The sequence below is a fragment of the Scyliorhinus torazame genome, chromosome 9, assembly GCF_047496885.1.
Source record: "Scyliorhinus torazame isolate Kashiwa2021f chromosome 9, sScyTor2.1, whole genome shotgun sequence".
NCBI lineage: Eukaryota > Metazoa > Chordata > Chondrichthyes > Carcharhiniformes > Scyliorhinidae > Scyliorhinus > Scyliorhinus torazame.
The window spans coordinates 215,849,122-215,864,209 of NC_092715.1; the positions used below are offsets into that span (position 1 = coordinate 215,849,122).

General features: G+C 45.3%; 1 protein-coding gene across 3 annotated transcripts in view; it reads left to right on the top strand.

Moving 5' to 3' along the window:
- gak (cyclin G associated kinase) overlaps nucleotides 1–15,088 on the top strand; it is a 215,773-nt gene that overhangs the window by 135,815 nt on the left and 64,870 nt on the right. For all 3 annotated transcript variants that reach the window (XM_072517104.1, XM_072517103.1, XM_072517105.1), the window contains 2 exons: nucleotides 3,924–3,973; nucleotides 4,641–4,789. In XM_072517104.1, the coding sequence (XP_072373205.1) occupies nucleotides 3,924–3,973; nucleotides 4,641–4,789 (199 nt within the window). The remainder of the gene's footprint in view (nucleotides 1–3,923; nucleotides 3,974–4,640; nucleotides 4,790–15,088) is intronic.

Consider the following 15,088-nt stretch of genomic DNA (forward strand, 5'->3'; position numbering starts at 1 on the left):
TGTTCGTTGAATTTTATTTACTGGGGAAGGGGTGCAAGGAAGGAGAGGAAGAGTTGGGGATTTTTTTTAGGAATATCAGCCGAGCAGGCAGGCTCATCAATTTTCTAAATTCTAATGGACGTTGCCTCTCATTCAATTATGTATTAAAAAGTTGTTAGTTTACATTTTAAGCCGGCGTGCCAGACGTGGCATATACAACACATATTGGTAAGATGTGATACTTTTGTTTGTTCTCAGTTTTATGTTTTTGAATTTTTTTGCACTGCTGCATTTCAGGGACGTTTGGATGGGTGAATGGAGCAATTGTAATTTTGCACATCCATCATCGGCATCGGGTAGCCGTGAAGAGTACTTCAAAGGGGAACAGAACAGTTTTAAAGTGAAATCAAGCTGATTGAACTTTATGGAGTCGACAGCCTCTGATTTTCTATTGATGAAGCTCTAATGGTCCTTGTTCAGGAATGCCTTCAGTTCAGTTTTGTAAAATAATGTTGAGGGTGGTGTACAGTTAACAAGTTACTGTCATGTTTGTTGGAAGGTTTCAAGTTCATGATAAAAGGCACCAATGCCTTCCCAAAATGCCTCCCTCTTTAATCTAGTTATTAAAGAGTCTAGTTGTGTTAATGTGCCATTTTTTCATTGCTATATCAAAGAGATTAGATATAATGTCTAAGAACAATATCAGGGAGAGTTTAAATCTACCTGAGCAACATGTATTTATAATGTGATGGCATGTATTTGCAATTCCGGGTGGCACGGTGGTACAGTGGGTAGCACTGTTGCTTCACAGCGCCAGGGTCCCTGGTTCCATTCCCGGCTTGGGTCACTGTCTGTGTGGAGTTTGCACGTTCTCCCTGTGTCACGTGGGTTTCCTCCAGGTGCTCCGTTTTCCTCCCACAAGTCCCGAAAGACGTGCCGTTAGGTAATTTGGACCTTCTGAATTCTTCCTCTGTGTACCCGAACAGGCGCCAGAATGTGGCCACTAGGGACTTTTCACAGTAACGTCATTGCAGTGTTAATGTAAGCCTACTTGTGGCAATAAAGATGATTATTATTAATGTTGCCTGTATTAAGTCCATAAAGTGGAATGTTAAAAAATACAGCCCCGTGGTGTTACGGTGTCTACGTTCACCTTTTTGTATGCTGGGGCTTTACTTGTAATCAGGTTTTTAGAAATTATTCCGTTGCATTTTTCATGATTAACTTTGTTAAATTTATTTATTTTATCTTAATTTATATTGGATCCTTCAAGTATGATTCTGCTGAACATGGTTGCGAGGTGTTGTGTTCAGCAATCCTGTTTACATAGCTGAACAACATTAAATAGCTTGCATTTATATGTAGGTAGAAACATTTCTTAAAGTGAGTTAAGTAAATTAAAATGATTGTCACCCTATGATTGGAAGATTAAATTGGTGATATTTACAGCATCTCATAGTTTGTCATCCCTTATTGTGTAAGGGGGTTCATTGAGGCTCCCTTTCCAAAGGGAGCTAAGTCCATTTTATCCCCTCTTGTCAGAGAGAAGCAGTCAGAGCCTCCCTAGTTTTGCTCAAATTTCAGGCTTTTTCGTGGTGCAGGGTGGTATTTACTGCTTTGTGGACGCCACCTGTCAAATCTGCTGTGTGCTAGAACCAAAAGGGATTCCACTGCCAGTGTCCAGCTGATATGTGACCATAGAAACATGAAGGTCAATGCCTGGTATCCTGGTAACAGCAGTGATACCTCCATTCTGTGGAAGCCTGCTGTGCCAGCTGCATTTGAGCCCCAGTGGCAAACAGAATGTTGGCGGCAGGACAACAAGAATTATCCACTGATGACACTCAGTCTGTCCCCACCCATGGAGAAACATCCACAGATAAATTAATTCCTCAGCCATTCCCTCTTCACCTCATTAGTGTCTGTCATTTGTTTTTATGATAGCACATGACACTTGTCTGGAAAACTGTCCTCACACTTAAGTGTCATCATAACAGCCAGCTACGATCAGTATAAAGATGCAGGGGCAGTACAGAAATATCTCCCATTCCATACAGCATTTTGGGATTATATGACTATTCAAACATGTATACCATTTTCTCCCCCATTCCCCTCAATAGGATCTCTTAAAAATATTGTCACTTTTGAACATGTTCCTTTAAAATTACTTGGTCATTGCCACACTTGCTTTATTATATTTGATGGGCTACTGAAAAATGAAAAGCTGATTTGAATATTAGATGATGGCATATCTACATCTCAACTGTATTTTTATTACCTCTTCTCCATACCTCGTGATATTCTTACCGAACAAAAATCTACCTATCTCTGTCTTAAAGTCTCTAATTGTTCTAGTATCCACGGTCTTTGTGGAGGGCAAGAGGCGAGTTCTATTAACATCTGTGATAAATGTCTTGGCCGAAGAGTTCTGTCTCTGCCAGTTGGAGTTCTGGCTATTTTGTACAAAGGGGCTACAATTACTTCTGAATATATTAATGAACCGGAACGTTTGTGTAGAAAGCAAAATGTGTAAGTTTGCACATGGCATAAAATTTAGAAATGTAGAAAACAGTAAGAAGGGTAGCAACAGATATCAGAACTGATGAAATGGTGGACACATGACAATTAAATTTAAAGCAGAGATGTGTAAATGCATTTTAGGAGTAAGAACAAGGAGGGATGATAGTCAATTCTGGGGTATACTTCTAAAGGGGGTGCGGGAAAAGAGAAACCTCGAAGTTCACATAACACAAATGGTGATGGCAGGACAAATCGAAGGGAATGTTTCTTTTTTAAAATAGGGAGAACTTGGGCTTTATAAACAGAGACCAGAGTAGAAGAGCCAGAGAGTTATGCTAAACCTTTATAAATCACCGTCCGCAAAGGTCCCAAGTTCGATTCCGGCTTTGGGTCACTGTCAGTGTGGAGTTTGCACATTCTCCCCGTGTCTGCGTGGGTCTCGCCCCCACACCCCAAAGATGTACAGGGTAGGTGGATTGGGCACGCTAAATTGTCTCTTAGAAAAAAATAATTGGATACTCTAAATTTATTTTTAAAAATTCACCGTTTGGGCCTGGAGTCATACATACAATTTTGGGAAGCACACTTTAGGAAGGATGTCCCAAGGAGACTGCATAATAATGGCGAGATTAGAGAAGCTGAGTCTGTTCTCCATGGAGCAGAGAATGTAAACGGGGATATAAATAAGGGTGTTCAAATTTTGAAGGGCTTTGATCTGGAGGAACTGAGTCCACTGGCAGGAGGGTTGATAACCAGGGAACACAAGTTTAAGATAATTGCAAGAGTGCCAGGAGTAAGTTGAAAACTTTTTTTCTGTAAGGACATGTGAAGTCTTCAAACACATTATCTGTTGTTGGAAACAGGTTCACCCCTAACTTTCAAAAGAAAATTAGATATTTACTTGATAAAGAAAAAACTATAAGGGCTAATCTTTATTTAAATTGTATTTGTAAATTTCATTCATTGTTTCTGTTTTGATTTCCTTGCCAAGGGAACCTTTGTTCTACATGATTTGTCTGAAAAGATGATGGACACAGATTCAAGATTAATTTTCAAAAGTGACCGAGATGTATACTTGAAAAGGAAAAATTTGTGGAGACAGAGCAGTGAAATGGGACTAATTAGATTCCCGTTTCAAAGGTCCGACACAGGCACGATGGGCTGAATGACAGAGTTACGTTTCGAGTCCAAAATTACTTCTTCGGAACTGTTCCGAGTTCTGAAGACTAATCATATTTGACTCTGTTAACTCTGTTTTTCTCGCCACAGAAGCTGTCAGACTTCATGAGTTTTTCCAACACTTTGGTGATTACTTCATTCTGGATTATGGAGCGTTCCTTGTTCAAGAGTTCATCTGCATCTCTCACAGTTCCCTACTTGACAATCTGTTCTTATGTGATATTTTGTATGCTTTTTTTGACTAGCTATGCTAAAGGAGATTTGGACATTTCATATATTACTTCAAGAATAGCTGGTAAGTCAGAAAGCCTTTGTGTTTCAGGGATAACGCTTACTTGCATATAAATGAGCATGTCTGATAAAATTCTTTCAGCAGTAGGTTGTTTTTTTATGAGAAGTAAAACTAGAGGCCAACAGTTAACTGAGAATCACTTGTTCATGGCCTGGATTCCATGGCACAACTATGTATTATTCCACTTCAATTTGTTAAACTTTACAAAATTATAAATACAGGAATGAACTTTGAAACTGTTGATCCTGTTTCGAGATTGAGGCTTTTGCATTGTTTAATTTCAAGTCTTGAAGGGATGATTCTTATTTTTCTGTGGTTCATGAAATGCTACTTCTATGAGCACATGGCATTTGCAATGGAAATTGGTGGGGAGTGTTCTTGAAAAATACACCATTATTATAAGTCAAATAATTGGCAAAAGGCACAATTAATGGGTAATCCACAATAAGCAGGTTCTGAATTAGCTCCTGCAATATTGAGCAATAATTACGGAGTAATCATTCTAATTACAATTCTTGCATAAATGTTTCCCACAGAGAATAATAAACACTAGGGAGCACAAGACAGTAATCCAATTATGGAGTTCTGAAGTCATTTGAATTAATTGTAATTTAATTATATGCAGTTCTATGCCTAGTATTTGTAATATATTTTGTACTTTCCCCCCCAGTTATGTCATTTCCAGCTGAAGGTGTGGAGTCCGCAATCAAAAACAACATTGAAGATGTTCGATTGTTTCTAGATTCCCACCATCCAGGACATTACGCAGTATACAATCTCTCGCAACGAACCTACAGATCCTCCAAATTCCATAACCGGGTATGTATAACAAATGCAAAAGGTGAATTGAAATGAGATATCTTCATTGCTCTGCTTAAACCTTGTATTTTTAAACTTAATTCATTTTTTCCATATGAAATGACATAAATATTTGAAATTATGTTGTGTAATTAATGGCTGCTTCTGTCATCTTTGTGTTTTGTTGCGCAATTCAGTGTGGCTGCAAGTATAATGATATGATTGACAAGTGGCTGTTGGATTGAATTTTCCATAAACCAAAATGGAGCAGCTGATTGCTGTGGATGACATCTTTTTTAAAAAAAAAATATTTTATTCAAGATTTTTTGGCCAAACATAACAGTACGTAGTGTTTCTTTTAAACAACAATAAAGCAATATAAATAACAGTGGCCAGATTTAAACAAATAAATAAATAATATATGAACAGAAACAAGAACCAAACCAAACAAAAATAAATACTCTCCAAAGATGCAATCCAACAGTCCAATATACATTACCTAAAACAAGTGCCTATACATATACAATAACATCCCTGAGAGTCCGTCCGATTCCTCCCCTCCCCCCTGGGTTGCTGCTGTTGTCTTCTTCTTTTCCATTCCCTCTATCTTTCTGTGAGGTAGTCGATGAACGGTTGCCACCGCCTTGTGAACCCTTGAGCCGAACCCCTTAGTACGAACTTAATCCGTTCTAACTTTATAAAGCCTGCCATGTCGTTTATCCAGGTCTCCACACCCGGGGGTTTGGCTTCCTTCCACATTAACAATATCCTGCGCCGGGCTACTAGGGACGCAAAGGCCAAAACATCAGCCTCTCTCGCCTCCTGCACTCCCGGCTCTTCTGCAACCCCAAATATAGCCAACCCCCAGCTTGGTTCGACCTGGACCCCCACCACCTTCGAAAGCACCTTTGTCACCCCCACCCAAAACCCCTGTAGTGCCGGGCATGACCAGAACATGTGGGTGTGATTCGCTGGGCTTCTCGAGCATCTCGCACACCTATCCTCTACCCCCAAAAATGTACTGAGCCGTGCTCCAGTCATATGCGCCCTGTGTAACACCTTAAATTGTATCAGGCTTAGCCTGGCACACGAGGACGATGAGTTTACCCTACGTAGGGCATCAGCCCACAGCCCCTCCTCAGTCTCCTCCCCCAGCTCTTCTTCCCATTTCCCTTTCAGCTCATCTACCATGATCTCCCCCTCGTCCCTCATTTCCCTATATATGTCCGACACCTTACCATCCCCCACCCATGTCTCTGAGATCACTCTATCCTGCACCTCCTGCGTCGGGAGCTGCGGGAATTCCCTCACCTGTTGCCTCGCAAAAGCCCTCAGTTGCATATACCGAAATGCATTCCCTTGGGGCATCCCATATTTTTCCGTCAGCGCTCCCAGACTCGCAAACGTCCCATCTACGAACAGATCTCTCAGTTGTGTTACCCCTGCTCTTTGCCATGCTCCAAATCCCCCATCCATTCTCCCCGGAACAAACCTAATGTTATTTCTTATCGGGGACCGCACCGAGGCTCCCGTCTTTCACCTATGCCGTCTCCACTGCCCCCAAATTTTCAATGTAGCCACCACCACCGGGCTTGTGGTGTATTTCTTCGGTGAGAACGGCAACGGTGCCGCCACCATAGCTTGTAGGCTTGTCCCCCTGCAGGACGCCCTCTCCAATCTCTTCCACGCCGCTCCCTCCTCTTCTCCCATCCACTTACACACCATTGAAATATTGGCCGCCCAGTAGTACTCACTTAGGCTCGGTAGTGCCAGCCCCCCCCTGTCCCTACTACGCTGCAAAAATCCCCTCCTCACTCTCGGAGTCTTCCCGGCCCACACAAAACTCATAATACTGTTCTCGATTCTTTTGAAAAAAGCCTTCGTGACCACCACCGGGAGGCACTGAAACACAAAAAGGAATCTTGGGAGGACCACCATTTTAACCGCCTGCACCGCCTGCCAGTGACAGGGACACCATGTCCCATCTCTTAAAGTCCTCCTCCATCTGTTCCACCAACCGCGTTAAATTAAGCCTATGTAATGTACCCCAATTCTTGGCTATCTGGATCCCCAAGTACCGAAAGTCCCTTGTTACCTTCCTCAACGGTAAATCCTCTATTTCTCTGCTCTGCTCCCCTGGATGCACCACAAACAACTCACTTTTCCCCATGTTCAATTTATACCCTGAAAAATCCCCAAACTCCCCAAGTATCCGCATTATCTCTGGCATCCCCTCCGCCGGGTCCGCCACATATAGCAACAAATCATCCGCATACAGAGATACCCGGTGTTCTTCTCCTCCCCTGAGTACTCCCCTCCACTTCCTGGAACCCGTCAATGCTATGGCCAGGGGCTCAATCGCCAGTGCAAACAATAACGGGGACAGAGGACATCCCTGCCTCATCCTTCTATGGAGCCGAAAATAATCAGACCCCCGTCCATTCGTGACCACGCTCACCATCGGGGCCCTATACAGCAACTGTACCCATCTGATATACCCATCTCCAAAGCCAAATCTCCTCAACACCTCCCACAAATAATCCCACTCCACACTATCAAATGCTTTCTCGGCATCCATCGCCACCACTATCTCCGCTTCCCCCTCTGGTGGGGGCATCATCATTACCCCTAGCAGCCTCCGTATATTTGTATTCAGCTGTCTCCCCTTCACAAACCCAGTTTGGTCCTCATGAACCACCCCCGGGACACAATCCTCTATCCTCGTTGCCATTACCTTGGCCAGAATCTTAGCGTCCACATTCAGGAGGGAAATAGGCCTGTAGGACCCGCATTGCAGCGGGTCTTTTTCCTTCTTTAGGAGGAGCGATATCGTTGCCCCTGACATAGTCGGGGGCAGCTGCCCCCTTTCCCTCGCCTCATTAAAGGTTCTCATCAGTAGCGGGGCCAGCAAGTCCATATATTTCCTATAGAATTCAACTGGGAATCCGCCTGGTCCCGGGGCCTTCCCCGCCTGCATGCTCCCAATCCCTTTCACTACTTCCTCCGTCTCAATCTGTGCTCCCAGTCCCACCCTCTCCTGCTCCTCCACCTTAGGAAATTCCAGCTGATCCAGAAAGCACAATATTCTCTCCTTCCCATCCGGGGGCTGAGCTTCATATAATCTTTCATAAAATGCCTTGAACACTCCATTCACTCTCTCCGCTCCATCTATCCCTCCTCATCTCTCACCCCCCCTATCTCCCTCGCTGCTCCCCTTTTCCTCAGTTGGTGGGCCAGCAACCAGCAACCCTGTGCCTTCCTCCATTGTGCCTCTGCATTACCCGTAGTCAACAAGTCAAATTCTACATGTAGCCTTTGCCTTTCCCTGTACAGTCCCTCCTCCAGTGCCTCCGCATATTGTCTGTCCACCCTCAGAAGTTCTTTCAACAACCGCTCCCTTTCCCTACCCTCCTGCTTTCCTTTATGTGCCCTAATAGATATCAGCTCCCCTCTAACCACTGCCTTCAGCACCTCCCAGACCACTCCCACCTGAACCTCCCCATTATCATCGAGTTCCAAGTACCTTTCAATACACCCCCTCACCCTTAAACACACCCCCTCATCTGCCAATAAACCCATGTCCATTCTCCAGGGTGGACGCTGTTCTTTTTCCTCCCCTATCTCCAGGTCCACCCAATGTGGAGCGTGATCCGAAATAGCTATAGCCGTGTACTCCGTCCCCGTCACCTTCGGGATCAGTGCCCTTCCCAAAACAAAAGTCTATCCGTGAATAAACTTTGTGGACATAGGAGAAAAACGAAAATTCCTTACCCCTAGGTCTACTAAATCTCCACGGGTCTACTCCTCCCATCTGCTCCATAAAGTCCTTAAGCACCCTAGTTGCAGCCGGCCTCCTTCCGGTCCTGGACCTCGATCTGTCCAGCCCTGGGTCCGGCACCGTATTAAAATCTCCACCCATTACCAACTTCCCCACTTCTAGGTCCGGGATACTTCCTAACATACGCCTCATAAAGTTGGCATCATCCCAGTTTTGGGGCACATACGTTCACTAAGACCACCGCCTCCCCTTGCAATTTGCCACTCACCATCATGTATCTGCCCCCACTATCCGCCACTATGGTCTTTGCCTCAAACATTACCCGCTTCCCCACTAGTATAGCCACCCCCCTGTTTTTTGCGTCTAGCCCCGAATGAAACACCTGCCCCACCCATCCTTTGCGTAGTCTGACCTGGTCTATCAGTTTCAGATGCGTCTCCTGCAGCATAACCACATCTGCCTTAAGTTTCTTTAGGTGTGCGAGTACCCGTGCCCTCTTTATCGGCCCGTTCAGCCCTCTCACATTCCACGTGATCAGACGGGTTGGGGAGCTCTTTACCCCCCCCCCCCCCCTTGTCGACTAGCCATCTCCTTTTTCCATCCAGCTCCTCACCCGGTTCCCACGTAGCTGTATCTCTCCCCCCCCCCCCAACGGCGCCCTCCCGCCTCGACCACCCCACCCCATACCAGCTCCCCCTTCTCCCCAGCAGCAGCAACCCCGTTAACCCACCCCCCCCGCTAGATCCCTCACTAGCGTAATTGCACCCCCCATGTTGCTCCCAGAAGTCAGCAAACTCTGGCCGACCTCGGCTTCCCCCCGTGACCTCGGCTCCCACTGTGCGAGGCCCCCTCCTTCCTGCTTCCCTGTTCCCGCCATGATTACCATAGCGCGGGAACAAAGCCCGCGCTTCCCATTTGGCCCCGCCCCCAATGGCCGGCGCCCCCAGCTCCTCATCCTCCCTCCCCCACGACATGGGGAAGAGAGAAAAGTTACCGGGTCGCAGGATTAACAACTTGGGAAATCATCTCTTCCCCCTTTTCCCCCTCTTCACCCCACATATTCGCCCCACCACTTTGTCCCAAACGTTCTTTTTCTAGCCCGCTTATTCCAGTTTCTCCTCGACAATAAATGTCCACGCCTCTTCTGCCGTTTCAAAGTAGTGGAGTTTCCCTTGATGTGTGACCCACAGTCTTGCCGGCTGCAGCATTCCAAATTTAACCTTCCTTTTGTGCAGCACCGCCTTGGCCCGATTAAAGCTTGCCCTCCTTTTCGCCACCTCCGCACTCCAATCTTGATATACGCGGATCACCGCGTTCTCCCACCTACTGCTCCGAGTTTTCTTTGCCCACCTGAGGACCATCTCTCTGTCCTTATATCGGAGAAATCTCACCACTATGGCTCGAGGAATTTCTCCAGCCCTCGGTCTTCGCGCCATAACTCGATAGGCTCCCTCCACCTCCAACGGGCCCGTCGGGGCCTCCGATCCCATTAATGAGTGCAGCATCGTGCTCACATATGCCCCGACGTCCGCCCCTTCTGCACTCTCGGGAAGACCAAGAATCCTTAAATTCTTCCTCCTCGCATTATTCTCCAGCACCTCCAGCCTTTCCACACACCTTTTGTGTTGTGCCTCGTGCATCTCTGTCTTCACCACCAGGCCCTGTATGTCGTCCTCATTCTCAGCAGCCTTTGCCTTCACGACCCGAAGCTCCTGCTCCTGGGTCTTTTGCACCTCCTTTAGCCCTTCAATCGCCTGTAATATCGGGGCCAACAGCTCCTTCTTCATCTCCTTTTTAAGTTCTTCCACGCAACGCCGCAGGAACTCTTGTTGGTCAGGGCCCCATATTAAACTGCCTCCTTCCGACGCCATCTTGCTTTGTGCCTGCCTTCCTGGCCGCTGCTCTAGAGGATCCACCGCAATCCGGCCACTTTCCTCTCCTTTTTCCATCCGTGTCCAGGGGGGATTCCCTTCTGGTTTACCGCACAGTGTTTTTAGCCGTTAAAATTGCCGTTGGGGCTCCTATCAAGAGCCCAAAGGTCCTTTCCACCGGGAGCTGCCGAAACGTGCGACTTAGCTGGTCATCGCCGCACCCGGAAGTGTCCTGTGGATGACATCTTATTGGATACTTTTAAATGTGGGAATTGGCCAGCCAACTTGTTTTCAATTGTCCGTTTAGAATTGTGCCGCTTTTTTTAAAACAAAAACCATCTGTGCTGTACTGTTCTATGGATGTGCTTGTTATGTCCTTAAAATAAAGCTGCGTACCGAATGTTAAGGAAAAATATTGAGGGAATTGAAACAAAATGCACTGGTTTATTGCATTTTAATGAAGAAACTGTAAAGTTGCTTTAGATTTGGAATGAGATATTACAAGATTGAAATTAATTTTAAATTTTTTATTGCAAATGTGAGTTTACATCTTCAAGCCAAATCTCTCAACTGCAGCACTTCTAAAATTAACAATTAAGGTGTCTGAAAGACATTTTATATTTATATCTTCAGTTTTATTAGTTGATATTGCTTTCTGTTGAACTGCGCAACTGCCAGACGTATGAGATTATTTGCTGAAAATATTATTATGAGAAGGATCGTTTGCATTGAAATGGAACTTGAGAAGGAAAGATGACCAATCTAAATAGTGTTACTATTTTGTTCTGACTATATCAGACTTTTTGAATTGGCAACACTGATGGTCAGTGGGTAACTTGGTTGCTGAAAAAAGTACAGTGGGCGGGATTCTCCGTAGCCCGAGGCTGAAATCGAGAATGGCAATTGGGTGGAGAATGGCTCCCGATGCCGGAATCGGGGCAGGCACAGGTTTGACGCCAGTTCGCGATGCTCCACCTCCTCAAAATCGGCGTCATTGGGCCATGCGCCGCCCGCAGTCGCAACCCCATTGGAGCGTCATCAGCCCGTCCACCCATGATGCTCCACCTCCGATGGCCCAAATTCCCGACGGTGCAGGCCACGTGTGGTCCCAGCGGTTGGGAGTCAGAAGTGACGGCTGCGGGTAGTGTCCAGCGCCGCCACGCTCAGTCGAGATCTGTGCTGCTGGCCGGGGGGCTTCTGCTAGGGCTGGGGGGGAGTGGTGGTGGGTGGCCAGGAGGTGGGCTGTGGGTCGGGGTGGGCAGCTACTCGGTCCAGCACGGCCGGCGCCATGTTTTCCAGCGCGAACAGTGCGTGTGTGGGGGGTGAAGGTGTGCGCAGCTGCAGCCTGTCAGCCCTGCGCATGTGCGGCCCGGGACCCAGCGATTCCCCGACCGCGTTCTGAGGGTAATTCATGCGGCGTCGGTGCTAGCCCCTCATCGGTACCGGAATCAGTGACGATTTCATGCCGATCTTGCCGTCGTGAAACACCATGGATCCTCCGTTGGGGCGGCACGTATCCTCAGGAACGGAGAATCCAGCCCAGCATATTTACTGTTTTCAAATGTGAAGTTGTTAAAGGGAACTATTTGTACGGCCACTAATTTTGGAAAATTGCAACAACGCATGTTTATATGTTAAGAGTTATATTGTGTCATCTTTTATCCCCCAACTTTGTATTTTTCCTCTCCTGAAGTTGCATCCATAGACGATGGAAATTGAACTTTCAAATTCCTTGCCTAAAAATGATAGTTCTCCATGAATGTGCCAAGGCAGCCTGTTGAGGTTATTGCAGCTGAATCTGATCCCAAGCTCACCTGACATCCACATGTATCAACACGTGTAACCGATTAGCGAATAGGTGTAAGGTTTTCTAACAAACTTTATTCCCTTATTTTATTATTCTAGAGATCACTTGTATTATCAGTCCTTGTCATACAGCTGACATGGATTAACTCAGTCCAGGTTATCGGATCAGCCTGAACTACCTTGTTTTATGTAGTCCAGTATTTCACAAGTCTATTAATCCATCAGAGAGAAAGTCAAATTATTTTACATCTTTGGAATATAATAGATGGAATGTAACACATAATTCGAAGTGAAAAGCTCATTTCCTGGTCCTTAGTCTGCCCAATGGTGCAGTTTCAACTGCAAATATTTGTTAATTTGTTTGGGGGGAAGGGAAGTGTAAAGCTATGGACAGTATAATGGTTAATGGAGATCAAGGCAGCAGGTTACGTGACAGGTTATTATGTAGAGATATGGGTTCAAAGACAAGGAAAATTGGGAGAAAGGGTAAGAGGAAAAATAAATTGCGAAAAGTTACTGACAAAGGTGTTAGGATTCATAACAAAGACCTAAAAAACAGCATAAGTGTACTTTACCTGAATGCTCGTAGTATACGAAATAAGGGAAATGTGTTGATGGCGCAAATCATCGTGAATGACTATGATTTAGTGGCCATTACTGAAACATGGTTAAAAGATGGTCACGACTGGGAGTTAAATATCCAAGGGTATCAGACTATGCGAAAGGATAGAATGGACGGTAAGGGCGGTGGTGTAGCTTTGTTGTTTAAGGATGGCATCCGGGCAATAGTAAGGGATGATATTGGTGCTATGGAGGACAAGGTTGAATCAATTTGGGTGGAATCCAGGAATAGTAAGGCGAAAAGGTCACTGATAGGAGTAGTCTATAGGCCACCAAATAGTAACAGGATGGTAGGGCAGGCAATAAGCAAAGAAATAACGGATGCATGTAGAAATGGTACAGCGGTTATCATGTGAGATTTTAATCTGCATATCGATTGGTTTAACCAGGTTTGTAAAGGCAGCCTTGAGGAGGAGTTTATAGAATGTGCCCGGATAATTTCCTGGAACAGTATGTAATGGAACCTACAAGGGAACAAGCGGTCCTAGATCTGGTCCTGTGTAATGAGGCAGGATTGATTAATGATCTCATAGTTCGGGATCCTCTTGGAAGGAGCGACCATAATGTGGTGGAATTTAAAATACAGTTGGAGGATGACAAGGTAAAATCAAACACTAGTGTTTTGTGCTTAAACAAAGGCGATTACAATAGGATGAGAGATGAACTAGCTAAGGTCGACTGTGAGCAAAGACTTCATGGTGAAGCAGTTGAGGAACAGTTGAGAACCTTCCGAGCGATCTTTCACAGTGTTCAGAAAAGGTTCATACCGACAAAAAAGAAAGACGGTAGAAAGGGGAAAAATCGACTGTGGATATCTAAGGAGGTGAGGGAGAGTATCAAATTGAAGGAAAAAACATACAAAGTGGCAAAGATTAGTGGGAGACTAGAGGACTGGGAAGTCTTTAGGGGACAACAGAAAGCTACTAAAAAATCCATAAAGAAGAGTAAGGTAGACTATGAAAGTAAACTGGCTCAGAACATAAAAGCAGATGGTAAAAGCTTCTACAAATATATAAGACAAAAAAGAGTGGCTAAGGTAAATATTGGTCCTTTTGAAGATGAGAAGGGAGATTTAATAATAGGAGACGGGGAAATGGCTGAGGAGATGAACAGGTTTTTTGGGTCAGTCTTCACAGTGGAGGACACAAATAACATGCCAGTGACTGATGGAAATAAGGATATGATAGGTGAGGACCTTGAGATGATTGTAATCACTAAGGAGGCAGTATTAGGCAAGCTAATGGGGCTAAAGGTAGACAAGTCTCCTGGCCCTGATGGGATGCATCCCAGAGTGTTAAAAGAGATGGCTAGGGAAATTGTAAACGCACTAGTGATAATTTATCAAAATTCACTAGACTCTGGGGTGGTCCCAGAGGATTGGAAAATAGCAAACGTGACACCACTGTTTAAAAAAGGAGGTCGGCAGAAAGCGGGTAATTATAGGCCGGTAAGCTTAACTTCGGTTGTAGGGAAAATGCTGGAATCTATCATTAAGGAGGAAATAGCGGGGCACCTGGAGGGAAATTGTCCCATTGGGCAGACGCAGCATGGGTTCACAAAGGGTAGGTCGTGTCTGACTAATTTGGTAGAATTTTTTGAGGACGTTACCAGTGCAGTAGATAACGGGGAGCCAATGGATGTGGTATATCTGGATTTCCAGAAAGCTTTTGACAAGGTGCCACACAAAAGGTTGTTGCATAAACTAAAGATGCATGGCATTGAGGGTAAAGTGGTAGCATGGGTAGAGGATTGGTTAACAGAAAGCAGAGAGTGGGGATAAATGGGTGTTTCTCTGGTTGGCAACCTGTAACTAGTGGAGTCCCTCAAGGATCAGTGTTGGGCCCACAACTGTTCACAATTTACATAGACGATTTGGAGTTGGGGACCAAGTGCAATGTGTCAAAGTTTGCAGACGACACTAAGATGAGTGGTAAAGCAAAAAGGGCAGAGGATACCGGAAGTCTGCAGAAGGATTTGGATAGGTTAGGTGAATGGGCTCGGGTCTGGCAGATGGAATTCAATGTTGCCAAGTGTGAGGCTATCCATTTTGGGAGGAATAACAGCAGAATGGATTATTATTTAAACGGTAAGATGTTAAAACATGCTGCTGTGCAGAGGGACCTGGGTGTGCTGGTGCACGAGTCGCAAAAAGTTGGTGTGCAGGTGCAACAGGTGATTAAGAAGGCTAATCGAGTTTTTTCTTTCATTGGTAGAGGGATGGAGTTCAAGACTAGTGAGGTTATG